The sequence below is a fragment of the Pteropus alecto genome, unplaced genomic scaffold (genome assembly GCF_000325575.1).
Source record: "Pteropus alecto unplaced genomic scaffold, ASM32557v1 scaffold14, whole genome shotgun sequence".
Taxonomy (NCBI): domain Eukaryota; kingdom Metazoa; phylum Chordata; class Mammalia; order Chiroptera; family Pteropodidae; genus Pteropus; species Pteropus alecto.
The window spans coordinates 16279183-16301682 of NW_006436810.1; the positions used below are offsets into that span (position 1 = coordinate 16279183).

Sequence of the window (22500 nt, forward strand, 5' to 3'; positions counted from 1 at the left end):
GAATGCCTTTGAGTAGTTTTGGACGTGGCGCGGTCGCCCTGGCAGGGTCTCGAGTGGAAACGACCAAGGAGCACGTCTCACTGGTTATCGGACTGTGGGTGGCTTTGCGCCACCCGTCTGCCGGTCCCCGGGGGCCTAGCGATCCCCAGGTCCCCCTCAGACAGGACTGGAACCAGGGGCTGGTCACCACTCCGCCACTGGCATCGTTGTCTCTCATGTCATTGCATTACCGATTTGCATGAACTATCACAGAAGAAAGTTGAAGACAAATTACATGTAAAAGTGGAAATCCCTTTTTTGGTGGACTTATTGATTGGTGTTTTATTCCTTGATATAAACACCCTCGTGTGTTTTAGCGTCTGCACATTTAATCAATAAAGACAATACCAGAATTATATGCTTGGGTAAGAAGAGACCCTTAATTTATTAATGGTAATCATTTATTGAGGCTCCCTGCGTTTCTTGCAGTATCTAGCACTTCCCTAGTTAGAGGCTTCTCGGTCGTGTATATAGATGCGTTTTTCTCTAACCATTGCTGTGTTTAATTCCATTACACCCCGGTTTTTGTTCATTGGAAATTAAGGTTCGTAATAGCGAATAGCTGGTGATTCCTGGTAAACATTCGTTACTCCATCTGGCAGTTAGTGTCCTCTCGGTAACACAGTAAATTTCCTTCGTCCTTGCCTTTTCCTGCTTGCATGGCCCTGTGAGGACGGTCTTTGTACCCCGGAAGGAAGGCCGAATTGGGGACTCAGGGTCCCCCGCCCAGCACGGGCTCCTGTGCAGGGGCCGCACCCTCTCCCTCCTGCTCTGGGCACGATCCTGACTTCATCATACCGTAAAAGCAGGGGGCAGCTCCTGGGCGCTCCCTGGGCACACCACGTCCTGCAGGTGTCACCACAGCCCCAGGGGCGTCCCCGGGTGGGCTGGGCTCAGCCCCAGACACTGCGGGCAGGCTTGCTCCTGCGTCCCCCGGGGTCAGATGCAGTTCGATTTCTGCCACATCCAGCAGGGCACCCTGTTGCCATGCCCAGGATAGTAGCTGACAGGAACAGAAGGTCCCACGTGGCTTTGCCACCTTCAAGGGAGTTGACGCCACTCCAGAGGAAGGGTTCTGTGCAGAGCCTTGTGGGGGGACGCTCAGCGGATGAGCTCGTGGCCAGTGGCCTCACAACAGGGTGTCCTGCTGGACGTGGCAGTAATGCTGTTTGTTTCTGACTCCCCTGCTAGGTGTCTTTTCGGGGGTCGTGGCAACCCGCGTTCTGTGGTTTATCACTAACATGGTTGCTTACTGAATTCATGCCCAACCCCCTTCCCCCCGCCCCCCACACACACTCCTTAGGTGTTGTTGGTCACTTCATTTTGCCTCACTTGCCGTTGTTCTTAATGGACCCAGGGCCAGGTCACTGTTAACGTCACAGCCTAGATTAGACCCAGGATTTGGATTCTCGAGTTCAGCGTATTCGTCACTGTACTGCTGCCTGTGTTGTTCCTTGCACTCAGAGGTAAAATACGCTTATGTCATTGATTTCCTTACTTATTTTGGCAAATGACTTGTTAGTTAAAAAACAAACACACCTGAAATAAGACCAAATACACGAGTAATAATTCATAAGGAGAGAAACAGTGACCTAGTGACTGCGTGCAGTGGCCGTGACAGACAGGACGGCCTGCGCAGGAATCCTGACTCTGCCGTCCGCTCGCGGCCCGGGGGTCACTTAGCGTATCTGCACCTGGGTGTTTGTCTGTCAGGTGGGTTGTGATGGGGGTGAAACGGGTTGGTGTATGTAAAGCACAGAGCTTGGCAGTCCCCCTCTCTACAAACACAACGCAAAACAAAAAACGTCCTGATGTACGATCGCTTTCATAATTATTAAGAATGTGGTTAATATTTGGAAGTCTGCAATGTAATATTGTAGGTCTTTGGGGTATAATATAGTTTCGACAAATGACAACACTAATAGTTCCATTTTTATAGGGCCCCTTTTGAAGTGACCGTGGGATTAATTCTTGAAACGAAGGGGAACTCACTTGCTGAAGTCTCCCCTGCCTCTCTTGTATAGTGCAGGAAATTGTGTGCATGTTTGTGATCGTGTCACTGTCTTGCAGTTTCTCATAGGGATATTTCTGATTGCCGTAGCTCACACTTCATGATATCTGAAATCTCAGCGCTTTTCTTTAATGCAGAATGCTTCTTCTTGGGAGAGGTGTGACACTTAGAAAAGATCTTTTCTAAGTTTTGTCTCTTCGTGAGGATTTTTCAATAAATGTGGTAGCGTTTATTTTCATGAAGAAGCAAAAACATTCAGGAAAATAATAATTATAATTTTAAAGTATTAAAAGATTCTTTATAATTTCAAATGTGGAGATGTCGATAATTTGTTTTTGAAGGAAGTTGCTTCATGTAAAATTACAAGGGTCCTTTTCAAATATGGAAATCGTGCGTTCTGTGGCGATTATAACCGAAGGGCACCAGCCCCCAAGATGTTGTGCCACGAGATATTCAAGCAACGGTGAAAGGCATACAGATTGCCCTTGAACCACGCGGATGTGAACTGCACGGGTCTACTTATACGTGCATTTTTACAAATAAATGCAATGTATTTTCTCATTCTTACAATTTTCTTAACATTTTCTCTAGCTTACTTTATTATAAGAATGTAGTATATTTACATATAAAATACAAAACATCTATGAATCAGCTGTTTATAGTAAGGCTTCCAGTCAACAGTAGGCTATCAGTAATTAAGTTTCGGGGAGTCAAAAGTTATACGCATACTTTCTACTGTGTGGGGGTCGGCACCCTTGACCCCTTGTTGTTCAAGGGTCACCTGTACTTGGTGTGGCCTCGCACTGATTTGCTAAGAGTTTGAGAAATGTAGTTTTTAGTTGTTATATAAGACTTGTGAGCTTCTGAATTTTCTAGTAAAATATGATATAATTATAGATTTTTCTTTTATTTGCAAGGTACATTTTTTTGACAGATTTTAATGCCTTCGAGCTTCAGGTTTTTCTGTTCTCATTTAAGTTAACGTGCTCATTAATAGGCAAAGAAGTGGGTGGAAATTATATTAATGGGAACCTGCTTAAGATATGTTGAGGGTGTGATATATAATGTATTCCATTTTATGTATTATGTAAATGAAATTTTAATACTTCATTTAGGGTTTTGTTTTGTATTGTACATTTTGACAATCATAGTATGAATTTGATTTCTGACACTTGGAGGATAAAATATTTTTTTCTTGATATAGTTTGTAATAAAACCATTATAGTCTTATCTCGATTGGCTATTGTCTCAATAATGATGAGCATCTTTATATTTATTTCTAAACACAATTTTTCTTGTTAACTGATCGTATATTGTTTATTTTTTCTGACCTTTATCACAGGCCATTAAATTTTAGTTTGTATCTTCATCATGTGACAAACATGATTTAATCTGCTTTTAAATTTAAGAGCACTTTCTAATCTCAGTGAATTTTAAAAAATCAACTACTTGATTTTTCACTCAGTAGTTGGGAAAGTTTCATTTTCATTTATAACATTATTTAAGATATTAGTGATTTTATATGCGAACTGTAGTATTTTCTTTTTCTATTTTCTAGTTTTCCATGAGGTTATAATCTTAGGATGCGTAGAATGGGGAAAGGAACTCTGGACGAAGGTCACCAGGCATGAATCCTACTTTTGCATTTTCAGCTTCTTTGCCACATTTTCTTGAAAAAGTCTAAGTCGCTCGTCCCTCTGAGCCCCGTTTCCTCTTCTCTTAGGCTGAGCTGAGGAAGCCCACACCGCCCCCTCGTTCACGTGCGAGGAGCCGTCGAGGACACATCGGTGTGCCATGTAAATTAATGTAGAGCGTCACGTTATCTTTACTCAGCGAAGATAAAGAATATGAATAATCTAAAACCGAGTCTCATGTCAGAGCAACACTGACTGGTATTGGCTTCTGTTTATGTACGTTTGTGTGTGCATGTCAGAACAGACAAGTGCACACACACACATACATGGGATCACGCTCTGTAATATTCTTGTCCTTTATAAATCTGATATGTCAGGAGCAATGTTTTGTACTTCTGACTGATGCATATAACCTAACAATCCTGCCACTGCTGTCGAGCACTTAGGCGGTTCTCGTCTTCTGTCGAGATGGAGCTTTCCCCCTTACTTCAGATCTTTCTTTAGTTCAGAAATTGGGATCGGTGGTTCAGAATGACTGTCAAAGACCGACGATATTTGCTTGCTTAGGACTTGGTTCTTCGTTCAGTTCAGAAAGGGAGCAGAGACTGTTAGGAGCTGAGGCGCGGTATGAACTTACGTGTCTATAGACTGACGAGGTGACGATGGTATGTGGGATGCCCCGTGTGGCGGGCACCGTGAAGCTCAAGCACTCTGCTGGACGGTCTGGTCTCCTGGGGGTACAGCAGAAAGAGAGAAGGAGGGTCTTCACAGGGAACGTCTGTGAGAAGCAGCTGAAGACTCCTGGGTACAAGAGCACGATGACTGAACTGGGCAGGTGGCAAGCCGGTGGAATTAGGGCAGTCCGGAGGGGACCGTCAGCGAGGGCAGCGCGTGACGGTGCACGTGCTTTAACCGTGTCGTCAGCTCAGAGCAGAAAACGCCCCGGGAAAGGCCCTGAGTGGGGTAAGTATTTTGGAGTCGTGCACGAAGAGGTTCTGCGTCGAAGCCCAGGAAATGAGTTACACCTTTGAAGTCAGACTGTGTGTGGATAAAAGTCTCACCCTGATTGGGTGAGAAGAGGAACCAGAGTTGAGGGTCGCGAGAAGCAGGGAGGGGTCAGAGATGGTCTGGGGGAGCCGGCACGAGAAGCCAAGTTAGTAGGAGATTTAAGGAAGTAGTAATTCATTTAGTAGAAAGTTTTGATTTCATAAATTATAATTTATTTACAGAAAAATATTTGCCACTTGAAAATATATTACAAGATATTTTACAAGAATGTCATGATTCAGTAGTTAGAATGCGTGCTCGCAGGCCAGACGCCAGTGTTTGGTACGTTGCAGTCGAGGTCCTCTGTGAATATCTGCTTGTTTATTTGTGTGTTTACTTATTTCCTAACTTTGTGCGTTGGAAGGGCTTGCACTCAGTGAGACCGCAGCAGCAGTCACCACAGTGGCGCCCAGGTCGTGCTTTGTAAAGACCCTCCTTGGAGGAACCAGGCCTGATCGCGGGCGTGTGGCAGGGAAGGGGCGCGATGACCTTGGACCATCCTGTGCTGGGAAGTAGGACGTGCCCGAACCCCGAGAGGACGGATGGCTCAAGGACAGTAGCCGGGCTTACAGGGTTTCCACTGTCCAGTCTGGGGACGGTTTGAGACTTATAACCCGTAATTATGATAGGTAATTGATGAGGAAACATGGCATAAAAACGAACGTCTCAGAGTCCGTTTCAAATGCTCTTGAAAGAGAGTGAGTCAGAGAGAGCACAAGACAGAGATTCAGGAAAATGGTGAAGTTCTGTACAGAAGACGGCCGGCTAATAAACGAGGGAGGAGTGGTAGACTCAGAACGCGGCCGCGGCGCAGCCCGCCTTATCATCATCGAGGCAGGCGGTGTTCGTGAACGGGCAGTCGGTGGGGGCAGGACACGCACACACCCAGAGACACCTGCCTTCCTTGCTCCACCTTCACAGCCAGCAGCGTGGCATCTCTGGTTGAGCCTCTTCCTGACCTCTCTCTGTCTGCCTCCGCCACCTTCAAATGCACTCGTGATTGTGCCGAGTCCGCCTGGATCAGCCGGGCCCCGACTTTGCCGCTTCGAGGCAGCTGCTGTGCAGCCCTCGCTCTGCTCTGTGTGGACGCCCCAGGTCTCAGAGGCCAGCTGTGGGCATCTCCCCAGAGACGTCGCTCCTGTGCAGTGGGGTCGCTGGGAGAAATGCACACTTATTGCAATTTGAAAATCTATAATCCATCTATCTTTTACAGCTATACCATTAAAAATGGAAATTAACATGTAAAACTATAGTATAAAGATAATCTATTCATTTAAGGTCATTTTCAGAATGGTAATACCTTATTAATCATAAAAAAGACATTAAGCAAAATGGCAAAAGTTTCTATATATTTTTAATGACAAGTGACATTTGCTCTAAAAGTCAGATCACATTATTGATAGTATATTTTTGTATATCTAGAACTTACATGGGGAAATGGATTATTATTCTTTGGAGAATCATTTAATATTCAGTTTATATTTTCTTTTTCAGCCATACGCCTTTAGTACATGAATGGGCTACTGTTTATAAATATATATAATGATGAAAATTAAAAGCCTGGCTTGGACTGATTTCGTACTTACAGAAAACTAGATGGCTTTGATTGATCAGTGCTGTTGATTTTAAAGGAGAAGGAAAACTTTCAAGTTCCAGGGTATGGTGTGAGACTGTTCAGCACCCCCGCAGCCTTATTTTTAAATATTTGTTTTGTTTCTCCCTGCTTAATGCTGGCAGTATCTCTTCGGACATGGCTTCCATGACCTGGATTTTAAACCCTGCGAATGCGGGACTACGTGTCGTTCATCTTTGTACCTTCAGATCCTAGTCAGTGGCTTGGGGAATATATGTAATAGTTACCATTTACCGAGTGGTGGCTGAGTAACAGCCACTGTGCGAAATAATGCATTTTTATTATCTCGTTTTTATAAACTTCTGAGATGAGTGTCATTGCCCCGCACTACAGTGTAGTAGGTGTTTCATTTATACGAGTCTGAGCGAGTCCTTGTTTGTTTACATCTCAGGGCAGTTCACAGATAGGTGCTGTTTGAAGCGATAGATTCGTCACCTCATTCCTTCTTGATTTCCTGGTGGTCGTACATACGTCCGTCAACTGAAAAATTCGTTGACGCTGCTGTGCAGGTCACTTACAGTGTTAACTGGCCAAGGAGAACGGAGGCTTTCGGAGTTGAAATCCTGAAAGTACTTTTTTGCTGGATGTTACTCTATCACGACACGATTTACAAACTAGCAGTGCTCACGTTGGCTGTGGTTTATGAAGGCGTCTTCACCTGCCCCTCAGGCTGCATTGTGCTTGCATTTTTATGTCTAACGCTCACGAGACTCCCACGAAGTGTTTGTTTCCTCATATTCCAGCCGGTGAAAGCTGCGACTCAGATGGAGTGCTCAGCGTTCGGGGTCACGCGGGCCGTGCATGGCTGAGCCCCGGCGTGAGCTGCTGCCGGTGGGACAAACGCGGCTCTGCTGGGCCCGGCATGAGCCGTCGACCCGTGTGACCAGGAAGACGGCCACAGGGTCCGCTTCGAGGGGCCTCTTCTCACGTGCTCCTCAGGTGGCCTTGCTGCTTGTTTTTTTTGTTTTCCGCTGGTTCTTCAGCAGTGACTGAAAACTTCCAATTATATTGTTTAGTTTTCACCCAGCGTTTCACTGAGTGAGCCCCGTTGTTCCGACGGGCAGTTTGGGAAGTGTGTGGCACTGATGTAGAGACCACTGGGGAGAACAGTGTCCATAACCGCGGACCTGTCAGTAAGGCCAAGCGAGTACGTGCAGTATGTTTAATTGATCTTCCCTTAATTTAAACTTCCTGGCCTGATCGTCAGCAATTCCCAGATTGTTGGATATTATGTCTCATAGGCCTGTCTTTGAGGAGCATCTTGACCTTATTGGACAGATGAGGGAAACAAATTAAAACGTAGCAAAACTTTAGGCAAGCGCCCCGCACACCGCCGCTGCCTCGCCTCTCTCCCTGAGTTCAGGAGAAACACGGCCTATGCGAACCTGACCGCGGCCACCACGTTAAACATCCTGACCGGGACAGCGTGTGACCTAGGGGGCGCCGGCGTGTCCCGGCCCGGGGTTCCCTCGCTTTTCACATCTCTTTCTCTGTACCCGTGGCATTGTGTTTTATTTGCTTTAATAGGTCACTCAGATAATCTGTTGTGACTCTCAAGTTGAAATAATTCTGCAGTGGTCAAACCTAAGGAACTGAAGGAAGAGGTTTTTATTATATTGATATGTAGCATAGGAAAATTATTATAAAATTAGGAGAGAAAATACGCATTTTTGTATTGAGAAATAGGAATTTATAGCTAGGATGTAAATGTTATTACTGTGCCGTGCTTTTGACACCAAAAACAATTTTAAGTGATGCCATTTTAGGTAATTATAGATACTTGGAAATCAATCATATTTAAGAAACACTGATTTTTATCATTTTGGGTGCTGCTTTAGCTTGTTAGGCACTTGCCAGATGGGTAGGCTCAGAGAATGAGTGCGTTTCTAGTGTGATTTCCACTTAACGTCCAGACCAGCAGATTCGGCCTCCCCCTGGATGTCCGTGGGACTCCTCATTGAACGTGCCCCAAACCAACGATCTCCTTCAGAGCAGCTCCGTTTTCCCAGGCCAAAACTTTGGTGTTTTCTTTGACTCCACATGCAGCCCACGTGGTCGTCGAGTTGGCTGTACTCACTGTGTGCGCAGAGCCTGAGCCGATATCTTCTCCTCCGCTGGCCCTTGGGCCAGGCCGCTGTCGTCTGCCTGGATCTTGCAGGAGAGTCAGTTCCTCCCTTTTCTCTCTCCATCTGTCCCCCCCCCTCCCTTTCTCAATCCATTCTAAACACAACCGCTAGAAGAACCTAGTAAGACGAGCGTCCGCCTGTCTCTCTGCGTGCCGGCCATGCCTTTCCCTTCTCACTGAGCACAAGCCAGGGCCGTCACGGCCCGCGGGGCTGCGACCTCACTGCCTCTCTGTCCCCGGCCTGCACCGCACCTCGCCGTCTGCAGACTGGCCCAGGCTCACCCCCAGGCCTCCGCGGCCGCCCTCGTCATCGCTGCATCGCAAGCCGGGCTCCTCGCCCTGTCGCTCGCAGGCCGCGTTCCCAGCCAGCAAACATTACACCTCCATCCCCTGCTGGCGTTTCCGATCTCCCTTCTCCGCGTTCTGTCCTGGCACTCAGCACCGCGGAGGGCGCTCCGCCCGGTTCGTGCTTGTCTGTTTCCCTCACTAGGTTTTCCGCTCTCCGAGGCAGGGACTTTTGCCTGTATCGTCACCTGTACACCACAGCTGCCCAGGGCTGATCTTGCGCAGAGTAGGTCCCACCAAGTACGTGAATTGAAGTGTGCCCGTGAGGCTGGCGGCATCCATGCCGGAGCGGCAGGCTCGGTGGCACTGCCGGGGGCACAGTTTATGGCGTGAACCGTCCCTGACCGCACGACTCTGATTTTATGCGGGGGCTCGGTGCCCGCGTGCGAAGGTGCGGAGGCGGGTGCGTGAGGAGTTAGGCGTCCCAGAGAGCTTTTCAGGTTTGGGATTATTGTTGTTTAGCTTCTGGTGGTATCTAGTTGATACATTTTCCAAAACAACTGTTACGTTAAAAATCTTGAAACAATACTGTGAGGATGGCAGCGAAGGCGAGGCTGCATTCAGCAATCACAAATTACTGGCAGTATTATGTCCGCATAGGTCGCTAAGCTTATTTTAGTCAGTCATGCTTGCTTCTATGTTTTATCCGAGATTGTAATGATTATCAGACTTTTACATCACTCGTGCTTTTAGTTAGACCAAATTTGAAGAATTTTACTTCAAGTCAGATTTTGGGTGAATATTTTCCGTTTGACTATAACTGTGTTTTAGTATTATAATGTTTCCCATAATAAAAAAAGTTATTCCTTTAAATATTTCGTATTATAGATATTCGCCAGATAATGTAAGCATTTTATATTAGGTAGAAGCTTTCCCTTCCTAGGTACTTTTGTTTGTTCTCCTGTATAGTGTAATATTTTTGTTTTAATTCTTAAACATTTTAATTAATAATTTTTTTTTAAAAAAACTGCAGTGTGGTTTTCAAGCTCAGGTCTCTTAAATTATACTCGGTCGTGTAAATAAGCTGTGCTTTGCAACTTTGGGTTCTTAACCTTTGCTCTTTGCTATTAGCTTTATGTTTTTTTAATTATAGGAAAATAGAGGACAGTAGGGAAGTTATGACTTAAATGGACTGTTGTTATTACTGTATTCTCTTTTAAGGAAATGAAAAATGTTATTTATTTTGTCCAGATCAAGCAGAAATAAATATAGATTATCTTGTACTGTTATTTTTGTTAAGCATTTAATATATATTATCACAGTTTGATTCGTTATATGTAATAATTACTTTTCCATTTTAATGATTGATGGTGTGATCAGTTATTTATAGTTGTAAAGTGTGTATTGTCCATAGTGTTACCTAATAGATAAAAAGGAATAATGTTATTTTCAGTGTATACAAAGGCAGTATTTGAATAACGAAGTCATAGTCATTTAAAAAAAAATATATATATATATATTTCAGCCTTAAAACCGAGGTTCTGTAATAATGTATGAAAATAACCAAAATAGACCATCCATGAAAAGAAAAGAAGCATTCACAGTCTTAAAACTTGTTTTGGTCCTGGCTTTTGACACATGTCCCTTTACAGTCTTACACCGCCCGTTTGTGCAAACATGTCCAGATGAATTCAGTGTTTAATGTTAAGAATCTTATAACATGCCAATTTGATTTGTAGCCCTTCATATCATAGAATGCTAATTAAAATCATATTTTTGCATATGTCATGCCTTTCATGTACATATGCAAATAGATTCTGCTGCCTTTCAGCTATTAGTAATTAACTTTATGAAGGACAGCTGTAATACATAATTAACAAAAATGTTTGCAAGCCCTTTTACACTGAAAGTTACAACAGTAAAATTTTTTTCCTTATCAAGAGAGCCATTTGAGTCTGATGCTTCTGAACGAGATCTAAATTGTTTTAAATCATCACACACCATAATTAAATTGATGTTGTGCTATATTCAGCAGAAGAACGGTGCTCCATGGACTGGCTGCAGGTCCCTGTCCATGTCACATTTATGTCAACAGAATTGAATTAGGTCCGCTGATTTGGGTATAAAATAAGATAGCATTGTCAGGTGATACTTGTTTGTTTTAGCTATTGGTATCTTCTCGGCACTTAAGTATATATATATTTTTTCATGTGCTGCAGACACAATAAACGTTTATATAATTTTTAAAAAACGCCTCTTCAAATTATTACCATGTTTTTAAGGAAACTTCATGAAGGCTATTCATTTTGTCTTTTATGGTCTCTTGAATATTTAATAAAATGACATTTTCTGAAATCATTTCATGATTGAAATGTGAGGTCAGCTAATGGCCGATGAACGTTACGTTGAGGTATTGCTCTATTTTTCATACGAACTAACCGTGAAGACAGTGACTAAAGAACTAAAATTGTTGTTTTGGTCACTCTAGTGTCCTCAGATAAGAAAAGGAACCAGTCAGTGTAAATACAGTCCTTTTTTATGGTTTCCAAGTACGACAGTATATTTAGTCTGTACCAAGCTTTCTATTTAGCAAGAGAGCCATTGTAATATGCATTTTCATGTTACATCCATATATACAGGCCTAATTTTAAATGCTTTTTGTACATAATTCTAGCAGAGAGTCAAGTTTTAGTTCTATAATTATGTTATTTCTTTTTTAGGGTTGCTTTTGTAATGAAGAAGCACTTAAATACTCATCTACTAGGCAAACATGGAGTTGGCACCCCAAAAGAAAGGTAATTTTCATTTATTTTTTTTATCTAATAAATACAGTTATATTTTCATTGTATGATATGTTTAATAAGGTGACTTCTAGAATTTTTACCAAGTCAATTCACATGTTTTACATTTGTGATGCTCTGTTGTTGAATATCATGTTTTAAGCCATTCTCTCATTAACATTTACTGTCATATTTTAATTAAAAAAAAATCCATTCTAAAAATATTTGAAAGGATTTGAGGGACTTTGTGAATTTACAAAATAACCTTGAAACAGTTGAAGAGTTAAATTAGAGGGGACTGACCTCTGCAGCTACATTAGAATGAGCTAAAATAAATACGTAAAACTACTCTTTGTCTATTTTTTTCCCTGTATCTTTATTTTGAGGTTTTTTAAATAACATTTTTGAATTCTTACTGTAGAATTAAACATTACTGATATTAAAGAAATACATCTTGTGTCATCCCCAAAATAATACCACAGTTGCCATGTCATGAAAAATAACACTACAATTATTATGTCATCAACTGCCAGGTTTTCTTTTTTCTTGCTACTGTATCATAATTAGCTTCATCACTTAGACTTAATTATATTAGGTGAACTGAAATACAGTAATGTCAGCTACTAGGTGAGTATGGCTACTTTTGAAGTTTTAAATCTTTAAAATGTACGACTCAGCCCTATGCAAGCACTCTCTCTTTCTGTGGAAGATGTCGTGACAGACTTTAGACTTCCTGAATCCCCCAAGACGGTATCTGAAATTCTAGACAGTCCTGGAAACTTGTTTTTTAAATGCTTCTTTAAAATGTCAATAACAATGCAATTTATTCTACTACTCTTCGGTTCAGGGCCTTTCTGCCATATTTTTGAATGTTTGATTTTTAAAAACAAAATTTAAATGCTCTTACATTTCTGTGTTTATAAGAACTTTAACTTGAGTTTTCTATTGGAGGCATATTGCTTTCTTTAGCATTTTAGTTTGGATATGACTCCTTTGTCAAAACATTGGGGCATAATATATGTATGCTTTTTACCTTTGGTTTCTTTTATTTTCCTTTAAGATTTTCCTTTTATTTTCCTGTAAGATTATATTTAACTTGAGCCAAAATGTATGTGTTGAACACACCCTGAAATTCACTATTCTTGAAAGTTAAAAATTCATTATTATTTAAATTATAATTGGAGACTCGTTACGTTTCATAAATTTAAAGTTACATGTCATAGTGTTTGAGAAATGAGAAACAAAACATTTTTACTTGCTATGTTCTCATTGTTTTCGTGCATTATCTCAATCATTCTGTTACCTTATTAGCAATGTATTATTATTCTGATTTTATAGATCTGAGGACTGAGATTCAGGAACATATAATCATATGTTCAGTATCTCACAACTAATACATTAGAATTGTTATTATTATTTTTTTTTACTCTAATTCTTGTGCTCTTCCTTGTACCGATTATGTCATATCGGGAATCTTTACGTAGAGGTACTTAGGGTGCTTTAGTCACAAAGTAAATTTCCATGAGAACAGTCTAGGTTGGATGATTAGTAAAAAGGAAATAGTTCCCTGCTATATATCTAGTATACATTTTGAATTCAAACATATCATTTTGCTTTTTATTTAGGAATTTTAAAAATTATTCAAAAATTTGAATAAATGTTCATATTGTTTCGTATTAACGAAAAATTCATTACTGTGTACACACATGTATGTGTGTGTATAGATCCTCCAAACACCTTAAAACTGGAAGATGCCTCCAATGCACCGTGGCAGGAGTTAGGAAGCCCCGATGTGCAGTTTGCTTTCTCCATTCCCCTTCTCCTGTGCACTCTGGGAACACTCCCGCGCGCCCCCACTGACCCCAGTCCCTAATGCATAAAGGGCGCCTGAAAAGAGGCAAGAGAAACACTGCATGTCTCTCTCCCCTTGGAGATATGGCAAGCGTTTTCTTCGTCACTGACATGATTTTTGTCCTAAAATCAGGAAATGAACGTCAAAGGGGAAGGTATACCCCGTCTTCTGAGTTATTACTTGCTAAGTAGCCCAAGTTAATCTAAACTAAGCGTCTGACTGAGTCGTTTTTCCGTGTGTGAAGAACCCTCGTTTACGGTGTGTGTCTGTGAGCACCGCTCTGGCTGCGTGGGAGCACTGAGTCAGGGTCCCTGGCCTGCAGCTGCAGTGTCACGGCAGACGCCCGCCGTCGGCGAGCACTAGGACTGCGCCCGAAACCCAGCGCAGTGACGCCAGAGCCCCCTCCTCCCATGCACGCTCCTCCCTGCCTTGGGGAGTGAGCCGCGGCCTTTCACTGGCTTTAGGAACAGAAGCCCTTTATTAGCACGTCGAACTGTCACTTTGGGCGTGACTGTTCTTAGATGAGGTTAGACACATTTTTTTTTTTTTTTTTACCTATTTGAAACATTAATGTCTTGGCTATAATTTTGCAAGCTTGCTATATTTTAATTTCTCCAGGACAGTATAATCAGTTTATGTTTTTATGTTTTGAATTTGATTCTCGCCTCTTATGCATTGCATGTTATAGCAAATAGTAATAGAAGTTAGCTAAATAGGCTGTGACAATTAAATTAATAATGCATTTTGTTTGCAAGTATTTAGGCCTTGTGCTTTGACTGATATATGCAAAAATGATAATTTCTTACAAATAAATTCACATACTTAAACTATAGTTTGATGAACCAATAAATTTTGTCAGCATGACTATCATTAGCAACAGAAAACTAAATAATTTCACAGATATATTTTTTTTGACTCCATGAACACCTGAGGTGATGGCTTGTGTAAGAATATACTGTTTTGTCCCTAAATTTGCATGAACTTATTTCAAGGTAGTATATTGCTGAATTTCTGAAATCTTGTACAGTTAAATGTAAACAACTAAGTGGCCACATTCAGTTCACATTCTAAAATAATAAACTCCAATAAATTTGCAAGTTTATCCTAAAGTATTCCATATTTTAAAGAAATAATCCTCTTTATAATACGGTAGGCCAGAGTATCTTTACGACTTTAAGTTCGTTCATAGTAATCTCGAAAATGAGCTTCTCCACAGTTTATCACAACTGAAACAGCCATGAGAAGAGTGTCTAAGAGGAAGCCAGGTGCGCCTTACAGCAGGAAGCCCTGGCATTGTCGTTCAGCCTTGGAAGTCAGCTGGGCTTTGGAGGACTGTGTGAACGGGAGGCTGGGAACGGACTGGCTCAGAACTTCTGAGCTGAGTCTCTGCTTTTGCGGCGTCTGCCTGGGCCACCGTCAGCAAGTGCCCGCACTGTCAGCACCCCGGACGAGGCCGCTCTGCTCCCCAAACCGCTTTTACCAGTAAAGGACTTTAAATCAGATGTGCGCATCAGGGAGTCTCCGAGTTAAATAATTTCACAAAGGAAATGTCCCTGTTTCTTCCGTTATTAATTAACATCCACATCAAAACCTTGGCATTTTTTTCGGTGAAGCGATTTCTGGAGGAGCCTGTGAAGGTGATGTGTCTCGGAGTGTGTTACGGCAGCACAGCTGTGCGGGGTGCCCGGGGCCGGGCGGTGGGCTCGGGGCTGGGCAGCGTCTTTGTCCAGGCCCCTGGTCCCCAGGCTTCCTTCGGATCACCGAGCCCTCACGTCTGTCTGGCTTCTCCCCGTTTATCAGACCCTTGGCGTTTGTGGCTAGGCGTCTTTCTTTGTCAGACCTTTAATCTCACTGAGAAGCAGAGTCTTGCCCCGCATGTTTATATACTAACCATCACCTGGTCTGATCATGGGAGAGGGATGCTGGCAGCTCTGAAAACGGTTCTAGTTGGCCGTGAGCTGGTAGTACATGACGTGACACCGTGTGCGTCTTGGCGTCTGCCTCGTCTCCTTTCCTTTCTTTCCTCAAAAACTTTTATATTTACATGTCAAATTGCATGGAAGCATCATCATCGTTTCCTAGTTTTCAGTTGGCCTTTTTCTTGAAACACGATAGCATCATCCAAAACCAGTATTCCTGGGAAAACCAGATATACACGTACAGACACAGTTGTCATTGAGCTTTGCTAGTGATACTTTGGGTTGATTAAAAAGTTAGGCTACTTTCAAAGAGAGAATAATACAGGTGTAAAGCTCTGAACTCAGAAGCGATCCTATTCATAATATGTTATAAGCCCTCGTTATTGTCACTTTCCTGTCTGTTTTAAGGAAACAATTTGCCTCTGGCTAAGTGGTTATCACCGCGTGTATTTTCTCTTATTAAAGGGTAAGTAGTTTTCCTCAGCGTTCAGTCCATGAGAATTTCTGTGAGGTAAATACCGGTTTCCGTTCTGAGTCTCATGGGTGCACGGAGCCCCTCTATCCCGTGTCGTCCGTCCCTCGCATCATCTCTGGGGAGTCCTTCACAAAGATCGTCAGCTGTTTCCTGTTTCCTCACTTGAGGCTCCTGTCCCCGTCACCCACCGCTTAGGAGTCTGCCCTCTCCCCTCTCCCCTCTCCTCCTGGCGCCAGGGGTTGGCGATCTTTTGTTTTCCCCATGATCGTGAGGGCCAAATTTAGGAAAAATAAGTGTTTATGGGCTCCTGTCTGCTTTAAAAAATATTTGCACATGCAGTAGCTCTGTCGAGCCAAAATGGAGGAGAAACACGTCCGTTCCTCTTCTCGGATCGCTCACCTGAGTGAGCGCGCAGTAGTTACAGTTTAGTGGCTGAATATTGCTGTGGCCTGAGCTCAGGACGTGCTTACTTCTGCCTCCTCCCATCTCTCCATCAGGAAGCAGCATCCACGTCCAGTGCGCTGCGACCATTTGACGTGGCGTCATTGTGAAAAGGTAGGATTAAGTCGACAGACAGCCTGCTAAATACTTACGTCTACCTGGGAAGACAGATAGAAGTCACATCAGTTCATCTAAAGCAGGGGACTTAACTTTAGGAACCTTCCCTGACTTAGAACGACAGCTTACTAAGGCACATGGGAGATGAGCATTTACTTCCCTGCCAGTTCTGTTCTGCAGTCGCTTTGCGAGAAATGCACCTTCCTGGGATGCGTGTTCCCGCGCATCGCAGATTGTCCAGGTGAAAGTTAACGAAGGGAGCATCAGCGGCGTGGAACGTTGGGATCTCAACTCCCCGTTAATTTGTTGAAGTTTCCAGCTCGCTTTTTGGGGGAGGCGTTTGGATCTAGTACAGATCATTCTCGCAGCCCATCTCTGAGGGTCAAAAATCCATCTTTTCGTGCTCAGAACTTCATTGGGTCTCGGCTTCTGTGAAGAGTGGCCGCCGGACCCCCGCTGCTGTCCTGTGTTCAGGAGCCGCGCGGGACATCCGGGCTCTGTGTTTGTGGGATAATTTACGTGGCGTCCTGGGGACACACCCCTCCCGTTCACTCCTTAATGAGCTTTCACGTCTACCCTCCAGTCAGCCCTGTCACCCAGAGCTTTTCTTCCCTGCCTTGTTTTCGTTTTCTTCCTCCAAGAAAATTGTCTTTACCACAATTAAATTTTTAATTATAATTTGTAAAAATGAGAAAACATTGACTTTGCTGAGTTTGGTACTTAGTTTTTATGGTAATGACTTAAGTTTAAGAATGTTTTCAGAAGTAACCTCACAAAACTCACGTCTTTGTTGTAAAGCTCGCGCTCAGAATGCTGCTCGCGACGTGACGTCGTATCAGCCCTGTGAGGTTCAAGGGGAAGTTTTCTCTCTGGTCCTTCTTTATTCCAGGAAAAGCTGTGCCTTTCTGAAACAGCTCGTCATTTTGGTCTCGATTGCTAGCAGATCCTGCACAGCGGGCTTCGTGGAGCGCGTTTTATTTACTACTCTTGTTTCTGGTTCCATCTTTTTTTTTCTTTTCTGGGAAATTTTCATTTCACGTGAGCGATATATTGTCCCAACGTCACATAAATCAAGGGAAGGTTTGCAATGGGAATTTTTGTAAAGTTGGGTCAATATTTGTCTGGGAACGTATACATATGTCTTCAGCCACCTGGTTTTGGGGCAGTGCCTTGAGCAGCGTGCAGCCCTGTTATGAGACTTTAAAAAAAATGTCCCTATCGTGCTGTATGAAAATTTAGTACATTTCTTCATTTCTTCAGTGGTGCTTTTTATTCCTCGAGACTCTGCGTTAGCGAAGCCCGCTCGCTGAGCAGACACGGTCGGCGTGCGCCCCGTGGAGGACGCGGCTCGCCTCTCGTCCAGGTGCTTGCACGCAGAGGGACCTGCTGCTCTGTGTGGCGCGGTTATGTTGACAAAACATTGTATTTACTACTTTAAAGGGAATTCTCATGTTAGTAGTAGAAGAGTTTTAAGAGTTAGTAGTATATCTATGTTACAGAAATCTAAGATTGTTTCCTACTCTTTCTAAGATTCATTCTTTAATTTTAAGCCACCATTTTATTGAGCATTTATCTCTGTGTGTTTTATTGCATATTACGTGAATATTACATGACTCTTATTCTTTAGAAGATTTTGGTCGTCATACAGTTATCCATACTATGTAAAATGAAAAGGCACACAGTGATACAGAAGACAGTCTGAGGAGAGGGAACAGCCTTGCTTACGGAGTGTTCTGAGAGATGCTTATGGAGGCATCTCACTTACTCATCAGTTCATTCATCATCAAGAAACATTCACTGCATCTGCTGCAGTTACTACTATGTTCCAAAATCGAGAGAGTGATTAGCAGTGGTCCCCAACCTTGTTGGCCCAGGGACCAGTGCTCCCGTGAGAATCTAACACCTGATGATCTGAGGCAGAGCTGAGGTGGAGATGCTGGCGCTGGGGAGTGGCTGCAGCCACAGACGAAGCTTTACTGGCTCACCTCCTGCTGTGCGGCCCGGTTCCTGATGGGCCACGGACCGGTACTGGTCTGCGGCCCTGGGTTTGGGGACCCCTGGTATATGGTGTTTGGAGATGATACAGCCTCCGTTCTCATGCCCCTTAGATCTGGGGTTGATGGGCTGAGGTAAGGGTAGAAGGGTAATATGCACAGAGAGGAAAAAGAATTTATCGGGTGTGAAGCTCTGATGAAAACACAACAGGGTGCTGTTCCAGAGAGTGTCCGGGAGAGGTGCTGCTTTAGGGTGCATGGTCACGAAAGAACTTTCGGATAGTGAAAGGTGGAGTTAGAGCCTTCTCGGCAGAGAGTGGCCGGGTCCTCTGGGAGGCGGGTGTGAGCGTGGCATGTCCTGTCGCCATGTGTCTGCAGTGACCTTGGCCGTAGGGTTAGGGATGCGGTAGAAGATGAACTGAGACCCCAGACCATTCTAGGAAACGGTCTCCAGTGGCAGCCTTTCCTTCAGGGGGCCGAGGGGATGCTAAGGGGACCCTGGGAACTGGGCTGGTTTTTTAGGCTGGCGAGAACCGTGGCGGAGGCCATGCCGGTTACCTTTTCCTCTCTGCAATGGAGGGAACCAGCAAAGTCTGCAACTCAGGGAAGTTCAGACCCCAGGGAGAGGCTGGGGCCAGTGGGCGGCGTGGTCCCCGCGGCGTCTGGGGTGGAAAAAAAAAGGGTGGACGTGCTGCCCGGCCCGCTGCCCCGCCTCCCCCGCCCCCTCAGCGCCGGGTCCCGTCTCCCCTCCCAAGTTCATGCTGCAGAGCTCGCCTGCAGGTAGCCTTTTGGTCATCTGTCTGCTCCTGTTAGACGCATGCTCCTCCCGACTCCACGCCTGTCCCTTCCTTCCTCCGCGTTGTTCTGCCTGTCCCAGGTACACCCGGACCCTCTTCACCTCTCCTGCTCATCACAGCAAATCGGTTTTTTTTATTTCGAATCTCAGTCGGAGGCCCCTGTCTTCTGTGAGTCCTTTTCTTGTTTATTCCGTCTCTAATTGATCTTGTTTTTCATTATGTCCCTGTGGAACATATATACAGAAATTCCTCTATCCCACCACCTCCAGCTCCCAAAAAAGAAACTCAAAAGACTGTAATAATACTGCGTACATTGTAATTATGTCATCTGGTACTGTTTCAGCGGCTTTCTCATCAGAACAGAGATGTAAGGTTTGGTCCTGATAATCTTTATTAAAATGACATCGTGTTCTGTTGCCTCCTTTCATTTCTTCACAGAGATCGATAAAATCGAGTGCTGTGGAGGGAGCGAACCACACTCTCCTAGTAGGACCGTCCCCACTGCTTTTGCATGGAATAATACGTTGCTGTTTAATATGGCAAATCAGTTTGTAACAGATTGTTTTCTGCTACCATTTAGCCTAGTAATTTAGTCACATTTTGGATATATGAATATCTGCTGTTTTCACTTTTTAAAAAGTCAATGAATACGTGATCCCAAATATGATGGATCAGACATGGGAAGTGCTGGGAGCGTAGGTGCTGTCCCTCGGCAGACATCCAGACTGGTTTGGGCCATTCTCTCTTTTATTTTACTTTTAAGTGCCTTTCAGAATGCCGGGGCTGATACAGCTGGACTCTGACTAAAACACGCCGTGAGCTCTTGTCTTCAGTCCCCGGTGCCAGAGTTAAAAAGAACAAAAGCTCGTGTGTTCTCTGCAGCCTTCAATTATGGTTAATTACCAACTTTATACAGCTTCATTATACGCGCTGACTTTGTGTGAGAGGTTCTTTATATTCATGTTGTCTTGGTAGTCGCTTCTCAAAGTCCAAGATTAAAATTTTTTCTGAGGAATTTTCAGGAACCTTATAACCTTTCTGAAGTAATTTTTGTGAAGTTGGATCAAAGCGATTTGATCGTCCATTTTAACAGATGAGAAACAAGATGTTTACCTGTCATTATGCTGCATAGCCCATTCAGAAATATCAAGGATTACATAGGTTATTCTCTAAGATATTTTCTCCCATATTTTGGTCCTAGATTCACTTGTGTAATGAATTGTGAGCTTAAAACAAAGGAGCCAAAATATGGTGTGACACTCACCCTTAGTGCCCCCAGGAGAGAACAGGAAGACGGCGAGGGCCATAGCAGACGTGCCACTCTTGTAATAACCCTAAGACAAAATGACTGTCTTTCGTTTGGGCTCACTCTCTGTTCCCCGTCAGAAGAATCACGATGCCCGTGGACAGTCACTAAGATATTAGCATCTCCTAAGGTCGAATCATAGGAAATCAGCACTCAGGTTGGAAACCATCAAATATGGGTCGTTTCATGCGAGTCAACCTAATTCTATTTAGAACTGTTTCTGGCATGTGATGTTAATGTAGAGATCTACTTTTTCAGGGAAATAACCGTTTCCCCTGAGTTTTAACGTAATCCAGTTCTTTCTCGTCTGTGGGTCCCGCATTCCTAGACTCAGCACCGTGTAGTAAGTTTGATGTAGAAACTGGGGGAGAGTGCAGTGGAGAGCTTTCGCAGCGTACTCTGTTTAGCGTTCCCACTCTGCCCTGCAGACAGCCCTGCCACCAGTCGTCTAGGCTGGGGTCAGTGTGTCTTTCCAAGGTCCAGATTTGTCTCACTCACTCACTGTGTGAATCCTCCCCCCGATTTCCTTTCTACATAATCACGTCTCTGCTAAGAAGGCTGGTGGACTGCTTAGCACATTCTGTTTTGTTTTCCTTCTAAGAAAGGTTTGTGCCCTGTCTGCAGTAGATAGTTCCTTGAGGATGTTGCTGACATCCCTCTTCTGACTCGGCTTTGCAGTGGGTGGTTGACACTCAGTGGTATTCATAGATTTACAATATTAAAATCCGCATTGAAATTTTTTTCAAGATGGAATTTTTTCTTAGCCGGTTTAAGATATGATTTATAGTTACATCAGGAGAAAGATATTACAAACTAGCTTAGTTTTATGTAACTATATGTCCTGCCCCTTAATAGATTCGACCTCAGGTGCGTTTGTCTCTGAGTCAGTGTGGCTTTCTCACCTTCTCATCTGTGATGCCGAGAATGACACCTGTTCCTATTTCTTAGGGTTATGGTGGACATGAATTTATAATTATACAAATACAAAAAATTATACTACCTATACACACATACACAGCATTTTAGAATTTAAAATGTGCTTGTTTTTATATAAAAGCATATTAAAATTTTCAGTTGCTAAGGTCTACATAGTATCTGTGGAGACTCTTTCATGCTAATCTGGTAGAGCAAAGAATTATGGGAAACAACAGATTCAGCAGAACATATATATGAAAGTTTTTATTTAAATTAGACCCAAATTTTCTTTGAAATTAGTAAAACAATAATTTCCTCACTCATTCCCACAGTGCACTTTTCTGTTCGGAATGCCTTTTCCTCATTTCATATTTGTAATTACATATGGATACTCCGTATATTTTTGGCAACTAGAAAGTGGCAGACTTATTTGCTGGATATAAGGTCTTTTAAAATTTATGCCTTTGCCTTTTTGAAAAAAATATATTGTTTGTATGATAATCGGATTTCGAAGATGAGGAAAATTTTTAACAAAGAAATTAGCCTAATGTTTTTATTATTAATACTCATAGTATTAGCTCTATATGAACATATTTCAAAGTTTCAGTGGATTTCTGAGCTTTCCCTTTTAATTAAACAGAAGAAAAAAAACTTGTATGGAACACAACCATGTAAGACCATCGAAGCCTGTGTGTTTTGTCCGAATCTGAGGGTCCCAGGGCCCACGTTGTGCTGGGGCAGTGTTCTGCGTCTCACAGAAGCTGTGGGCTCCTCCTCAGACACAGGAAAATCTCTTTACACTTAGAGCTGTTTTGCTTGTACCGTCAGCCATGGACTTTTGTGATTTAACTTTCATAGTATTCTTGATGCCTGAGTGATGAGACATAATTTAAATTCTGTGGAAATTCTGGTTTGAATCAGACACGCTCAGAGGCCACTGAGTTAGGTCTCTGAATTTACTAAGCTGGTAAGAGACCCCAACCTTCAAATCTCAGTGTAGCTTTATTTACTGTGGTCCACTTGTCATGGGTACCTCATGCCTCTGAAGAAGTGATTAAAACCAAAACAGTTTAATCAGACAGATCCAGTTGTTGGAGTTGATGAACATAGAGAATGAAAAAAAAAAAAAT

General features: G+C 43.2%; 1 protein-coding gene across 2 annotated transcripts in view; it reads left to right on the forward strand.

Annotated features, from left to right (window-relative positions):
* Nucleotides 1–22500, forward strand: part of ZNF407 (zinc finger protein 407) — a 365078-nt gene that overhangs the window by 133380 nt on the left and 209198 nt on the right. For both annotated transcript variants that reach the window (XM_015590818.2, XM_015590819.2), the window contains exon 4: nt 11495–11569. In XM_015590818.2, coding sequence (XP_015446304.1) covers nt 11495–11569 — 75 coding nt within the window. The remainder of the gene's footprint in view (nt 1–11494; nt 11570–22500) is intronic.